The 14,655-nt window shown below is 39.3% G+C and overlaps 1 protein-coding gene across 1 annotated transcript in view; it reads right to left on the reverse strand.

Moving 5' to 3' along the window:
• KCNU1 (potassium calcium-activated channel subfamily U member 1) overlaps positions 1–14,655 on the reverse strand; it is a 149,704-nt gene that overhangs the window by 83,811 nt on the left and 51,238 nt on the right. Inside the window, 6 exon segments of the mRNA XM_057303372.1 lie at positions 2,537–2,634; positions 2,770–2,859; positions 6,840–6,908; positions 7,265–7,377; positions 11,250–11,402; positions 14,558–14,627. Coding sequence (XP_057159355.1) covers positions 2,537–2,634; positions 2,770–2,859; positions 6,840–6,908; positions 7,265–7,377; positions 11,250–11,402; positions 14,558–14,627 — 593 coding nt within the window.

Genomic DNA, 14,655 nt, shown 5'->3' on the forward strand with positions numbered 1-14,655 from the left:
TAATATCCTCATAAAAAGATGCTCAACTTCATTAGCCATTAGGGCAACTCAAGTTACAACCACAATAAGATACCAATTTACACCCATTAGGATGGCTAATATTAAAAAAAAAACAAAAAAAAGGAAAATTATTTTTTAAAAAAGGATGTGGAGAAATTAGAACTCTTGTGCATTGCTGCTGGTAATGTGAAACGATGTAGCCGCTGTGGAGAACAGTGTCAGTTTCTCAAAGAATTAAATATAGAATTAATATCTGATTTAGCAATTCTACTTCTGGGTATATACATGAAAAATTGCAAGCAGGAACTCAAACAGATACCTGAGCGCCAATATTCATAGCAACATTCTCCACAATATCCAAAAGGTGGAAACAATTCAAATGTCCATCAACAGATGAATGAATAAACAAAATGAAGTATATCCATACAACGTAATACTCTTCAGCCATAAATAGAAATGAGGTATTGTTACATGCTACGACATGGCTAAGTGAAGGGTGCCAGACACAAGAGGCCTCATGCTGTCTGATTCCCATTTCATGAAATGGCCAAAACATGCAAATGTATAGACACAGAAAGTAGACTAGTGGTTGGGTTGCCAGAGGTGTGGGCAGAAGGGAATGGGGAGTAACCACTATTGGGTACGGAGTTCCTTTCTGAGTTCCGAAAAATGTTCTAAAATTGTAGTGATGGTTGCACAAATCTGCTTACACACTAAAACCCATTGAACTGCACACTTTAAAAGTCTTATTTCATGGTATTTAAATTATATCTTAATAAAGCTATTGAGATATAAAAATGTTAGAGCTGGGATTCCTCAGAAAGGACCCACCCACTCTCCCACAGCCAACACACACAACTTGTGTTTCAGGTTGGTGAGGCATGGCTGGACAAGGGAAATACGACAGCTTTAGTGGTGTGCAAGGGGGGAAAATGAGGGATGTTTTTCCATTTTCATATGGATTTTCATTGGTGGAGGGTGCTTAGAAGAGTATTTGGTAACTATGCAAGATAACTACGGAGGAGGCGACGAGGAAGCAAGTGGCCTGAGAGGGCTCCCACCTCCTGACATGCATATATATACACCAGGAGACTGAAAAATCCCAAACAGCTGAGGGGCCAAAATAACATATGGAATGGAAAGACCAGGAATACAAGAAAAGGGGCTTTGCAGACCTCCAGACCAGAGGCTATGGCTGGGATGATGGATTTCAGTAACAAATGACAGAAGGTGATCCAACCCAGGAAGAACTGATACTGGTTACAGACAGAGAGGTCACAGAAGCTGACACTTACGAGGGAATGAGGTACCTCAGGAACCAGGAAGGGCTTGCATGAAAGGGTATCTTGCTGTCCACTATAAGAACAACCGCAGGGCTGTCTGGGTGGCTCAGTCAGTTAAGTGTCCAACTCTTGATTTAGGCTCAGGTCATGATATCAGGGTCATGAGATCAAACCCTGACTGGGGCTCCTCACTGGGTGTGGAGTCTGCTTAAGACTCTCTCTCTCCCTCTCCCTCTGCTCTTCTCCCCCACCCCGGCTCACACGTTTGCTCTCTCAAAAAAAAGAAAAAAAAACCACAAAAAACAGCAACAACCATGATGTCGAGCAAATTTACTCCTGCATTTAAATAGACTACTGGGGGGAAGGAAAAGATAAGAACTTGAGGGGTAAGAACCTTAGAGATAAGAATAGTTCTGATAGGAAATTCAAATTCTGAATTCGGTTTAAATGCTGAAACACTGGGATTTTATTCACAGAATCTTAAAGTACCTGGAAGAGACTAAGTTTTAAACTACAAGGGACAAAGTTATCATGAATGCTTGAGACGATTTCTCCTTTGCTGCTATAGGGTGAGATTGTTGGTAAGCTATTGAGTTCAATTAGAGACAAAAGAAAAAATTACATTTCCTCATCACTATGTCAGAATGAGTAAACTTTAAATCCCCTATAATCCATTCAGAAGACCGAGTATTCAAGGAATGGTACTGTTCCCAACACTAGGAGAAACTATAATTATGTGACAAAAGAGAGGTGTTAGCTAACACTACAGTGGCAATCATATTGCAATATAAATATATCAAATCAGTATGTAGCACACCTTCAATTTACACAATGTTGTCAAATAAACAGAGCCCAATAAAATAATTTTTTTAAAAGAATGGTCATGAGGTGGCCTTGAGACTGAAGATGGGGAGACCATTGTGATGGAGTGAAAAGGAATGGGCTAAAAGTCAGCAGGTATGGCATTGAGTTGGGGGAGGGTGCCTCCAGTTGGCTCTTGACTTTGAACATTACTGAATCTCTTTCAGTACTCATTTGCTTGGCCTGTGAAGGAGCCTAACTAGATACCTAGCAAGATTTCTTCCAGCTCTAAAAGACTGATTCTCAGGTTTTGTATGCCCAGTGGGGAAATATCTGCCACTTCTTGGCCAAGTTCAATGGGTATTATCTTTTAAGAGAGAGAACTTCTCCTCTTCCTTTGGCCATGCCCCCAGAAGCTGGGGTGACAGCAACCAGATATAAAGTGCAGTTACCTGGGAAGTGTCGATGGATCTTGGCTTTGCAGCTACATTTTCCAATCAGCTCCGGAGTAAAGATATCACTGTGACAGGTGGCACAGTAAAAGGAGGCTCTGGACAATGAAAGCAAATCAAGAATGACTTATGTGAGGCTCAATGCTAAGGAAGCATGGCGCTGACTCAGTCTGTCTTCCATTAAGTTGCATTTGCTTTAGGACTTTCTCCCCATAAAGTAATAAAGAAATTACCTTATGACTTCCTTTGTAGATTCAGCAATAAAGAACCCTAGTGTGTTCTTACGCAGCCTAACTTGTGCGGGTGGGTTTAGTACCAGACCACTGGAAACAGAGAATAAAAATACAGTAATTTTCCCCTTCAATTTCTGTGGCAATATTTGGTGTTTCATTCTGTCTGTCATTACCAATGGATTCTCTAAATTGTGGCGTTAATAAGCCTCCCTCCCCTTTTACTGCCAAACACAGTAGAAAAACTGCATTTGATTACATATCTTTGATTGCTGCTAAATATCCAGAAGGGAGTCAGGTCATAACATGATTGTTAAGTTGCACACAGCTGAGCTAAGGGTGTGCTCCTTCCTGGACTGTGTCCTGAATCTGAAATGGTTAAACCAACTCAGATGCATGAAGCCTTGCTAATTTAGGCTACCCAATGCCATGGCCACATGGTTGCAAGTCTCACGGTCATAGTAGTGGTGTTTATCCTTAGGCTACTTGCCCTGGAAAATTAAATTATGTCTACTTAACCAGCTGGATTCCAAAGTTCCTTTTGTTTGCCTATGCAATTTTTGAACTTGCATATTTCTTTTGACTTCATTTTTTTTCTATCTTGATTGACAGATTTTTGAGAGTAGGAACCACATGAATTGTTTCTATTGCTACATGAACACTTTGATTTTCTCCTTCCTTATGGTTTGTGTGTTTGAAAATGACATCTTATAAATTTCACCCGTGATACTCCTTGACTCAGTACTATATTATGACGATTTGAATTCCTCACTTTCTCCTTCTGTTTGTCAGGCTATCCCATTTTTATTTCCTTTAATTCAGACCTCCAACACGATGAGGTCCTATAACCTTGAAACTACCGTCACTTTATTTGCACATGGTAAAAGTACTCCTTTACTCCCTTAAAACATTCCTTTTATATTAACTTTGGAAAGAAGTCTTAGTTTTGGCAAAGCTTATTCTGTTGTTAGGGTACTCCAAAGTAACTTGCTAGTGTAAGAGCCTTACAAAAATAAAAGGGGTAGTACCACAAAAGCACTTCCATACTATGCTAAGAATAGAAAGATGCTGGGTAGCTGTGTTGAGGCTATATTGAGGTAGTTTATTATCTGAGACATTGGATGGCATTTTCCAAATGTTTACTGACCAATATTAATGAGCAGAATAAATGCTTTTAACTTTGAAAGGAAAAGAACATGGCTTTGTGCCCCCACCCCACTATCACTGGCTGATACCACTAGCTAGTAAGCATAAGCTTAATTGTACCTTCATAACGCTTATTTTTAAGGGAGTGTCCTCCAAACTCACATTAAATACTTAGTTATGAAGATATTGTCACAATAATTGCTGTGGTTGCATTTGAAAGAAGAGGTGAACTCCCTTTGAAGATTTTTCCAAACTGGCTTAATAGCCCCTTCATGGATCATGGCCAGTTGCTCTCTAGAGAATGTTCACTGCTGGAACAAACTTAGAACGTCATCTGACTATGGTCAGATCCAGCTTTATCTCTTAGCAGATGGTAAATTATTCCCTAAGACAAATCCTTATGTTTGTCAAGGGCTTTTCCAAGTGTTCTTTTTTTTTTTTTTTTAAGATTTATTAACTTATTTATTAGAGAGAGAGAGCATGAGCAGGCAAGCAGGGGGAGGGGCAGAGGAAGAGGGAGAGAGAGAATCTTAAGCAGGCTCCACACCTAGCTCGGAGCCTGACGTGGGGCTCCATCTCACATCCCTGAGATCGTGACCTGAGCTGAAATCAAGAGCTGGATGCTTAACTAAGCCACCCAGGCGCCCTGGGCTTTTCCAAGTTTTACAGTCTATTCAAGTGTATCAATTAGAAGAGAAAATAAAGGGGCGCCTGGGTGGCACAGCGGTTAAGCGTCTGCCTTCGGCTCAGGGCGTGATCCTGGCGTTATGGGATCGAGCCCCATGTCAGGCTCTTCTGCTGTGAGCCTGCTTCTTTCTCTCCCACTCCCCCTGCTTGTGTTCCCTCTCTCGCTGGCTGTCTCTATCTCTGTTGAATAAATAAATAAAATCTTTAAAAAAAAAAAAAGAAGAGAAAATAAAAGGTGAGAAAAGATGGGTTTCCCCTCCAGTTTTTCTGTATACTAGTCTCAACCGCAGCCATTGAGATGCCCTATTTTCCTTCCACTTATGGCTGTGCTGGATTTAGTACAGCATAGTGATCAGAATCACCACCCCAAAGCCATGCTGAGTTCAGATGCTGGCTCTGCCACTTGCGACCGATGTGAGTTTGGGAAAATTATTTAACTTTTCTGGGCCTCATCTTCCTGCTCTGTAAAATGGCACTAATAATTGTATCCATTGTTGTAGAGATTCAAGAGGTTATATAAGTAAAGTGCCTGTAACACTGTTGGTCATGAACTAGCGATCGTGTAAAGGACTGCTATTATCCAAATCAGGACTTAATCTCTTTGAGTCACCTGACTCTTCGGTGAGAAACCAAAGTTAAATGTAAGTTGGAGCAGGTTTCATTTTCATTAGGGGTACATATGTGCTAACTAATAACAGCACCAGGACACCTTGAATATATGTAGAAATTAGCTGCTTAGTAAATGTTTGTGCTTCTGGTCTGCGATGTCCCTCAGTCATCCTAATAAAAGTAGGATGCGAAAGTTGGAAAGGACCTCAAGAGCATTTGGTCCAGTAGTTTACAAATATCAGTGAAAAAACCGACTATATCATGGGGACTTTAAAAAATTCTCTGGTCCCACCCTTGGAGATTTTTGATTTTGTAAAGTTCAGAGTGGGATTTTGGAATCTATGTGCCTTTAAAGCTTTGCAAATAATTCCAATGCATAGCCCATGTTGCTGAAGGCCAAGTTCTGGGCCAATCTAAAACTCAAAATGCCTGGCTTATGGTTCCAAGACTCTATCCTTTTTACCATAACCTATTTGTGGCAGAGATGTCATTTGTGTACAGATTCAGATTTTGAGATTTTCTTGAGCACGGCAGGACTGTTAAATAGAATTTAGCCAGCCAGACAATACTATTTGTTATTCTCTCCTTAGGGACCTCCTTTGTACAGTACCCCGTTGACCTCTTTTGCCTGGAAATATATTTTGCAACATCTCTGCTTAGAGTTTTCTTCTTTCCAACCATTCACATAAAATTGTTCCTTTGTAGTCTGTCTGATATCATTCGAACTTGTTGAATTTTGACTATTTCCCTATAATTCTAAGGCTCCTGTCAGTTTTAGAGCTAGAAAAGGTCTCAGGTATTAACATGACCTCCTCATTTCGCAGAGGATAGATGTTTCTCTAACACCAAGGAGCTAGCGAGTCATAATCAGGATCAGAATTTAGTCTGTTGATTCCAATTTAATTCAACTTAGTTTTCCACTAAACAACATACATAAGTCAATATAATGGTCTTTCTTGTTCCCCATCCCACTTAAACCCTCAGTTTTTCTTATTTTTCAACATTTTTTCTCTCTCTCTCTATATATATATATCATTGTAGTTGATGGGCTATTTTTCCTGGATTTTCTTTTTTATTACATGATAAATTATCTTACTTCTCATATTATCCATTATGGGTTCTTAAGAAATTCCAATGGTCTAATAATGTTGCTTCTTTCTTTTATGTACCCTACCAATAGCAGACTTTGTTCAGTAGGCCAAATTCCCATTTTGCCATATTTTGTAGCTTAGTTTCTAAAGCTACGGTTTGTGGGAACATTTTTTTGTCATAAATAATTCTAATTCATAGTGCTATTTCATGGTCAAGACTTGTAATATCTAGGAATAAATTAAAAGGAACAGATCTGAGAAGGAGACCATTGTTCTCTCCCCTGCTCATGAAAGAGAATTTGGGGAGGGCCATGGGAACAAAGACAAAGCCCCTGTCTACCCACTAGGGTAACCATCCTAACTCCAATCATTAGATTCTAACCCCAGTCATTAGAGACAGTACACCACAGCATAGTGGGTGCCCAACAGGCTGGCTCTCAACAAATGGCAAAAGCTTAGTTATGGCTGTATTTTTGGAAAAGTCTTAATCATAAAGATTCTCCTTTAAAAAGCTGCAGAGATTCAAACTCTCATTGTTACCAGTAACCATGAAAGATGGATTTGTGTTCGATGGCTATCAGCATGAGTCCCAACTTCACAAAGCAAAGCCTAGGAAAGAAGACAAGTAATTGTGAGGAAAGCGGATAGCAGGGTGCTAATTCACAAGAACATGACCAACACTTTGTGCTCTGTGCCTGGGAAAACGCTAGCACCTCGGCAGAGGAAGAGACTCCCGAATGCAAGTGAATCCATTCTAAAGTATAGCGTAGCCAGCATGGCGACTGTGACAAATATGAAATTGTCCCACCTAGACTGCAAGCTTCTAAATTGCAGAGATGCAGACTTGTTCATTCTTACACCTTCAGTGTTTATCATGGAGCCTGGCCTACGTTGACCCCCCCAGTGAACACTGTTGAAAGAATGTCATTGCGTGAAGAATGAGAAAAGTATTTCTTTTAACTTACCGGGAAACTTCAGGAAAACTCATTCCAGCAAAGTCATCAGAGAGACGTTGAGTCAGGATTTTGTTCTTCAGGCCATTAAAGAAATATTTTTGCCAGGGCTGTTTAGGAGAGACCTGGAATACACAATCATGCCACATGTACCACACTGACAGGGAATATGGGATGTTATAATGCAAGTTGTATAGCCTGTTAAGCAGCCAACCAGCACCCGTTGCGCTTAAGTCATAGAAAAGAGATTCGTCCTAGTGGTTAACTGAAGAAATGTCAAAGGAAGAACTAAAACTCTACCATACATCTCAACTATTTACACGAGAGAGTTCAGAATGAAGTGAAAGCATCATGACTTGGTTTCCTCCCAGAGTGCATTCAAGACTCCTTGCTGGAAACTGGAATTCCTCTCCTAATAATTTCAGCAAGGTAGACTGGTTTTTGAGTCAGTAACAATAAGAGGAGAAGAATAATATGGAATCTAAGTTGTCTCTCCATAGATATGGCTGTTCAAGATTGTTTTTCAACATATTATTTTTCTATTGAGTAGCCATATGCCACAAAGAAAAAACATTCAAGGCTTTTTCCCAGTATCAGAACTCTTCATAGCTTCAAATGAACTTAATGAGCCATCCTGATCAATGGAAATGAGAATATAAAAACTAGGGACAGCAGTAGGTTTCTAGAGAAAAGGGAGATGGGAAGGGAGAAGGATATCTCTCAAAAAGTCTAAATACAGTCTGTGGGGGCGGGTGGCCTGTTGGGTAACTCATCTCTGATATGTGTGTAAGAACTCAGAATTTTGGTAGGCTCTCCATTCATCCTGGTCATCTTTCCCCCCATCTGCTGCCATGAGACCCCCACCACACTGCTCTGACGTGGCAGGGCAGGCTGCTCGTAAAGCCCAGAATCCCATCTGAATGTTTGGAATTTCTATAAGCTCTGAAACACTGTGGCTGTGAAGGGTTAAGACCAGCTCAGAAATACTGCTCAGATGGCCAGTGTGTGGTTTAGAAAACACAACACAACACAACACACACACACACACACACACACACACACACACACAGAGAAAAATATCCTGCCTTATAAAGAAGTAACTACTTGTATCAAGCAATCCAGGCACTGGCCCTGCAATCCCCTTTCCAAAATTCAGCTGAATCTCCTGCCTTCTCCCATCCACTCTATTAACTTTCTCTATTGAGGAGCCCTCATTTCACTGGGAGTCCCTACTTAAGTCCCCGTAACTAAAAAAACGGGCTCACTGCTTCTAATGTAAATGTTTCCGTTTTTGAAAGAGGGTAAAAAAATGATAGAGATGGAGAAGGCTTTCTGTGTTCATTTTTTAAAGATCAGAGAGGGAAACAGGAAGATAAGATGGATTTTGGATTTAGACAGTAGAATCAGGGAGCTCAAGTATGTCAGTTGGAGTAGATCTAATCTAAGTTGAAGCCTAATGCAATGCTCTGTGCCCTGAAGCAACTGGAAATCTCTTTGGACTATAATTTCTTACCATATAATTAATACAGTTGAAGGTCCTGGAATCTGAGTACTTGGAAGTTTTACAGATATTAACGTAATACTTAGAAAAATCAGGTTATAAGATGAACAACTCTCATTTTATTGATGCAGAAACTGACAGAGAAAGTAAGTGTCCAATCCGAGAAAAATCAATCATGAGACACTGGAGTCCTAGTTCTTAAACTTAAGTTAATAGTTTATTATAGAATCTAAAACACCAGAGCTATGAGTATAGCATTAAAAAATCTTACCCTGATCCTGCCTCGTTTAGGATTTCAGAAAGTAGGTTTTAGACTTCACTTCCAAAAAAAAAAAAAAAAATCGTAACCACGAATCTCTCTTAATTCCTATACCCAAAGCCTTCTTATGATGAATATTGACAGACGACCACCTTCAGTGAGATGGTTACAACTTTAGATTACACAGAAAGAAGAACAACATAATATAGGCTTGGTTTTAAATCTCTTCCTCCTCTATTTCCAGGAAAGACATGAAGTCTTCAGAGAGAGCTCTCTTTCTATTTACTTTCTCCAGCCACGGAGATTAAAATCAGAGCCATCATGACACATGTTATCTTGTTACTATGTGGACTGTGTATACTATGCTACTACTGTCATTCACTTTTGTTAATGTGTTCCAGTCTTTAAAATGCCCAAAGACCAGCATGCAGGACACCCCTGGGAGCTTTTTTCAGAAATGAAGCCCCACTCAGACTTTTGGAATCAGAATCTGCATTTTAACCGGATCCCCAGGGGATGTGCATGCACAATTAACATTTTGGAAGCACCCTCTCAAACATCCCTGTCCTTGAGACTTGGTGAAAGGGATTAATTCCAACCCACAGAGTGGCAACAGTTTACAAATTCCAATGTCTTGGTTGGAGACTCCATGGAGAGCCTGAGTACATGTATACATGAATAACAATCTTGCAGAAGTTACCTTGCACTTTCTAAGTACACAGCACAGGCAGAGACAATTTCCTCGCAAGCGCTTTTTGAGGCCATGCACAGTGCGCAGGAAGAGAAGGCTAAGGCGGCTTCCTTACAGCAGCATCAAGGCTCATCTCCTACTGTCTGATGGTAATCTCTATTTATCTGCATGTGGTATTTCCTCACATTCGCAGAAAGAATTACAGAAGAATTCCGTGTTTTCCAGCTAGCATTTTGCTGGCCAGAGCATCTTTCATGGTTTTGTTTTGTTTTGTTTGTTTGTTTGGGTTTTGTTTTGTTTTGTTTTGTTTTAGATAGTGCCAGGGACAAAACCAAAAAAAGATGTAAAATTTTTTGAAATCTATTAATGAAGGAAATAAAGTGTATAGAAAGGCCAAGAGGGAAACTGAATATAAGAGAAGGCATATATAGACTCCTAATAAATGGAGAGGAAACGTCACTCTCTGGAGAGCCTCTGGACAATGGGATACTGGGTCCAGCTGAGGGTTGGAACCTTTCCTGAAACATTTCATGTGGGTGGCATTTCGAAGGCTATACTTTGTGCTGTAACAGTCATCCCAATAGTCCCCGTGAGCCGCTTGTCTCAAAGGACCACATCAAAGGACCTGATGTGGGAGACTGTGAGTAGATACCCAACAACCACAGGCATCGAGCAGAGTGGTAAGACATTAGGTCAGACAATTCTACCTCTACTACTCATTAACATAACTATCGATCAAGTTAGTTAGCTTCACTGACCCATTACTGGGATTCTACCTTGAAATATCAGCAAAGGAAACATAAGGTATTTAAAATGAGTGACAAAGTAGGTACCCAGTATGTGGTGACTATTGTTATTACTGTATAGAATGTCCCCAAAATAACCTGAAAAATTTGATTTTAATTATTTGTTCAATGAATACATTTATTATCAATTATTATGTATTTAATTTATATTTAAGTATATGGTTTTACCACTAATAATATAACCTTTATTTTTATTTATATTTCTGCTTTCAATAACTCAAAGTACTTCTACCTTTATATTCATAACATCGTGGACTGCAGGTAGGAAGCAAGGCTATGATTTCTATTTTGCAGATAAATATTCTTAGACAAGAATAAGATCGATAACTTCTTCAAGGTCAGTGCAGTACCTGGGACTTCAGTCTAAACCTCTCAATCCTCTCATAGTTCAAATGGAAGTCAAATCTCATTTCTTGGGCCCTTCTTGTCTTCCTCAATTTTTTTTTCTTTTTCTTTTTTTTTTAAAGATTTTATTTATTTATTTGACAGAGAGAGACAGCCAGCAGGAGAGGGAACACAAGCAGGGGGAGTGGGAGAGGAAGAAGCAGGCTCCCAGGAGAGGAGCCTGACGTGGGGCTCGATTCCGGGATTCCGGGATCACGCCCTGAGCCGAAGGCAGACGCTTAAGGACTGTGCCACCCAGGCACCCCTGTTTGTTTGTTTGTTTGTTTTCTATTTCTGATCCTAACATGTGAGGATATGGGGGTAACAAGCCAAGATTCAACAATTTACAAGGTTACCTTTTTGTTTTGTTCAACAAATAGAGACGTGAGAAAGGTGCACAAGCCTGGCACCAGACAGCCTTGGGCGATGAAGCCAAGCTTCAACTCTGCAAAGCAGATGATGTTGTCTCCCATATTCCAGTTCCAACTGGGGATCTTTGGCAGAAAAACCTGTTTCATGATAGAAAGTAGGTCAGACATTAAGAAGAAATACAATTCAAGAAAGTCATTTATTTTGTTTTGTTTTGTTTTTCTGAATGGACATCTTTCTTGCATTTATTTGAAAGCATTTACTTGAAAGCATTTATTGTGCTCACATCAGTGGAAAGGATAAGAACAAATTCGGCTTTTAAAATTTGTGAGTGGTCTACTGCTCCCACTTTTTAAAACAAAAATAGTGAGAGTTGCAAAATCGGGTCAAATGATGTAGACCTCTGATTCTGTCCTGAATGTACAATCTTATTTGTTTGCTTTTGTCCTTGTTTTTACTGAGATATAATTGTTATATAACACTGCAGTAGCTTCAGATGTACAAGCAAATGATTCAATGTTAGTACATGTTCTGAAATGACCACCACAGTAAGTCTAGTTACCATCCACCACCTCAATGTTAGGAGAGAACTTTGAAGATCTACTCTCTCACCAACTTTCAAATATACTATAAAGTATTATCAACTATAGTTACCATGTTGTACATCATATTACCATGACTTATTTATTTTATAAACATAAGTTTGCTCTCTTTGATCCCCTTCACTCATTTCACCCCCCCCCATCACCCCCACCTCTGGCAATCACTGATCTGTTGTATTTGTATGTTTCGGGTTGTTTTTTTTTTAACTTTTAAGGTATCATGTATGAGGGAAATCACATGGTATTTGTCTTTCTCTGATTTATTACACTTAGCATAATTCCCTCAAGGCCCATCCATACTGTAGCAAATGCAGAAATGCCTTCTTTTTTATGGCTGAACAAAACTCCATTATATTTACATCATATATTTTATTATATATATATATATATATATATATCTTTTTCTTTAAATCTAAATGGAGAATTTAGTCTATCTATATTTAAAATAATTATTGATAGGTATGTACCTATTGTCATTTGTTTATTTTTTTCTGGCTGTTTTGTAAATCCTCTGTTCCTTTCTTCTTCTCCTGCTCTCTTCCTTTGTGATCTGATTTTGTGTAGATCTTAGAGTTCTTTCTCTTCATTTGTTGTGTATCTGCTATAGGTTTTTCCTTTTTGGTTACTATGGGGTTTATATAACTCATTTTTATAACAATCTATACTTAAGTTTGATCACATTCTAAAACTACATTTTTACTCCCCCTCCCACATTTTATTTTTGATATCACAATTTATAGCTTCTGGCCTTGTGCAGCTCTAGGAGTCACAGTTATAGTTACTTTTACTGCTTTTGTCTTTTAACCTTCATACTAGCTTCATGAGTGATTAATCCATCTTTAGAACATTAGTTTATTCTGAATTTTACAACATATTTGCCTTTGCCATTGTGACGTATACTTTCGTATCTTTTCCTGTTAGTAATTGTGGCTCTTTCCTTTCCGTTTTAAGAAGTTTCTCTAACATTTCTTGTAAAGTAGTCCTAGTCATGATGAACTCCTCTAGACTTGTTTGTATGGAAAACTCTCTTCTTTCATTCTGCATGACAACACTGCAAGATAGAATATTCAGGGTTGGCAGTCTTTTTTATTTCTTTCAGTACTTTGAATAGATTGGGTCACTCCCTTCTGGTTTTTGCTAAAAGATCTGCTGGTAGTCTTACAGTGGTTTCCTTTTTTTTTTTTTTTTTTAAGATTTTATTTATTTGACAGAGAGAGCACAAGCAGGGGGAGAGGCAGGTAGAGTGAGAGGGAGAAGCAGGTTCCCCGCTGAGCAGAGAGCCCAATGACTCTCATCCCAGGGCCCCAGGATTATGACCTGAGCCAAGACAGATGCTTAACCAACTGAGCCACCAGGCGTCCCACAGTGGATCAAATGTTGTTCTTCTCTTGCTGACTTTAAGATTCTCTCCTTGTCTTTAACTTTTGATACTTTACGAGCCTTAGTATGGGTCTTTTTACTTCATCTTATTTGCAATTCTCTCTGCTTCCTGGATGTGGATGACTGTTTTCTTCCCCAGGTTAGGGAAGTATTCAGTTACTCTTTCTTCACATACGTTTTTTGCCCCTTTCATTTTCTCTTTCTGGGACCCCTGTAATGCAATTGACATTGTCCCTTAAGCGATCGCCACTTATTTCATTCTTTTTTCCTTTTGCTGCTCTGATTAGGTGTGTTCCACTACCCTGTCCTCAAGTTTGCTCATTCTTCTGCTGCATCTAGTCTGCTGTTGAACCCCTCTATTGCATTTTTTTGGTTCAGTTATTAAATTCCTCAGCTCCGTGATTTCTATTTGGTACTTTCTTACATATTCCATCTCTTTGTTGAAATTCTCACTTTCTTCATCCATTCTTCACCCTAGCTCAGCGAGCATCTTTATGACTGTTTCGAACTCTCTGTTAGGTAAGTCATTCATCTCTGTTTCATTAAGGTCTTTTTCTGAGGTCTTATCTTATTCTTTCATTTAGAATATATTCCTCTCTCCCTTCATTTCCCCTGAAGTTCTGCATTAGCTAAAACAGCCACCTCACCCAGTTTTGAAGAAATGGCCTTGTGTAGGAGTTGAACCTTACTGTATATCCCTGCCATAGCTTCTGGTTCTCTCTCAAACCTTTGTGATTGTCAAATCAGCCTAATTCATTTTTAGGGACACCCAGTAGCTGAGGGTATGCCCAGAGCTGTCAACGTCCCAAAGGAAAGGATCTCAGCACCTAGATTCAGGTGGATTGGAAGTTAGACTCTCAGGCAGCAGGTCTTAAAATATGAAACTATACTTCTTTACAAATTTACATTTTTAAGTGATTAACAATCTTTTCTAAAAGATTTATTTATTTATTTGAGAGAGAGAGAACAAGAGCAGGGGGAGGGGCAAGGGGAGAGTGAGAGAATCCTCAAGCAGACTCCCTGCTGGGCATGGAGCCTGATGTGGGTCTCAATCCCAGGACCCTGAGATCACGTCCTGAGCTTTAACTAAGAGTTGGATGCTCGACCAACTGAGACACCCAGGATACCCGAAGTGATTAACAATCTTAATGATACTCCAAATTTCACCTGTAACTGGAAAAACCTTTTTGCGTGTAGACCTATAGGTCTATTAATTATAGCAATTAATAAGTTCTACTACTTAGATGAAATAAGTCATTTAACTCCATAGACTAAAAGAGGAGGATAATAGATAGACTAGAATGTTATCATACCTTGTTATGGGATTGAAGTATCTGTATGATGACTCTGGTATTAGGGTAATAGTTCTTGATAGAGAGAACCCTACATAAATAACAAATACACTCATCAG

The sequence above is a fragment of the Ursus arctos genome, unplaced genomic scaffold (assembly GCF_023065955.2).
Source record: "Ursus arctos isolate Adak ecotype North America unplaced genomic scaffold, UrsArc2.0 scaffold_27, whole genome shotgun sequence".
NCBI classification, from domain to species: Eukaryota; Metazoa; Chordata; class Mammalia; order Carnivora; family Ursidae; genus Ursus; species Ursus arctos.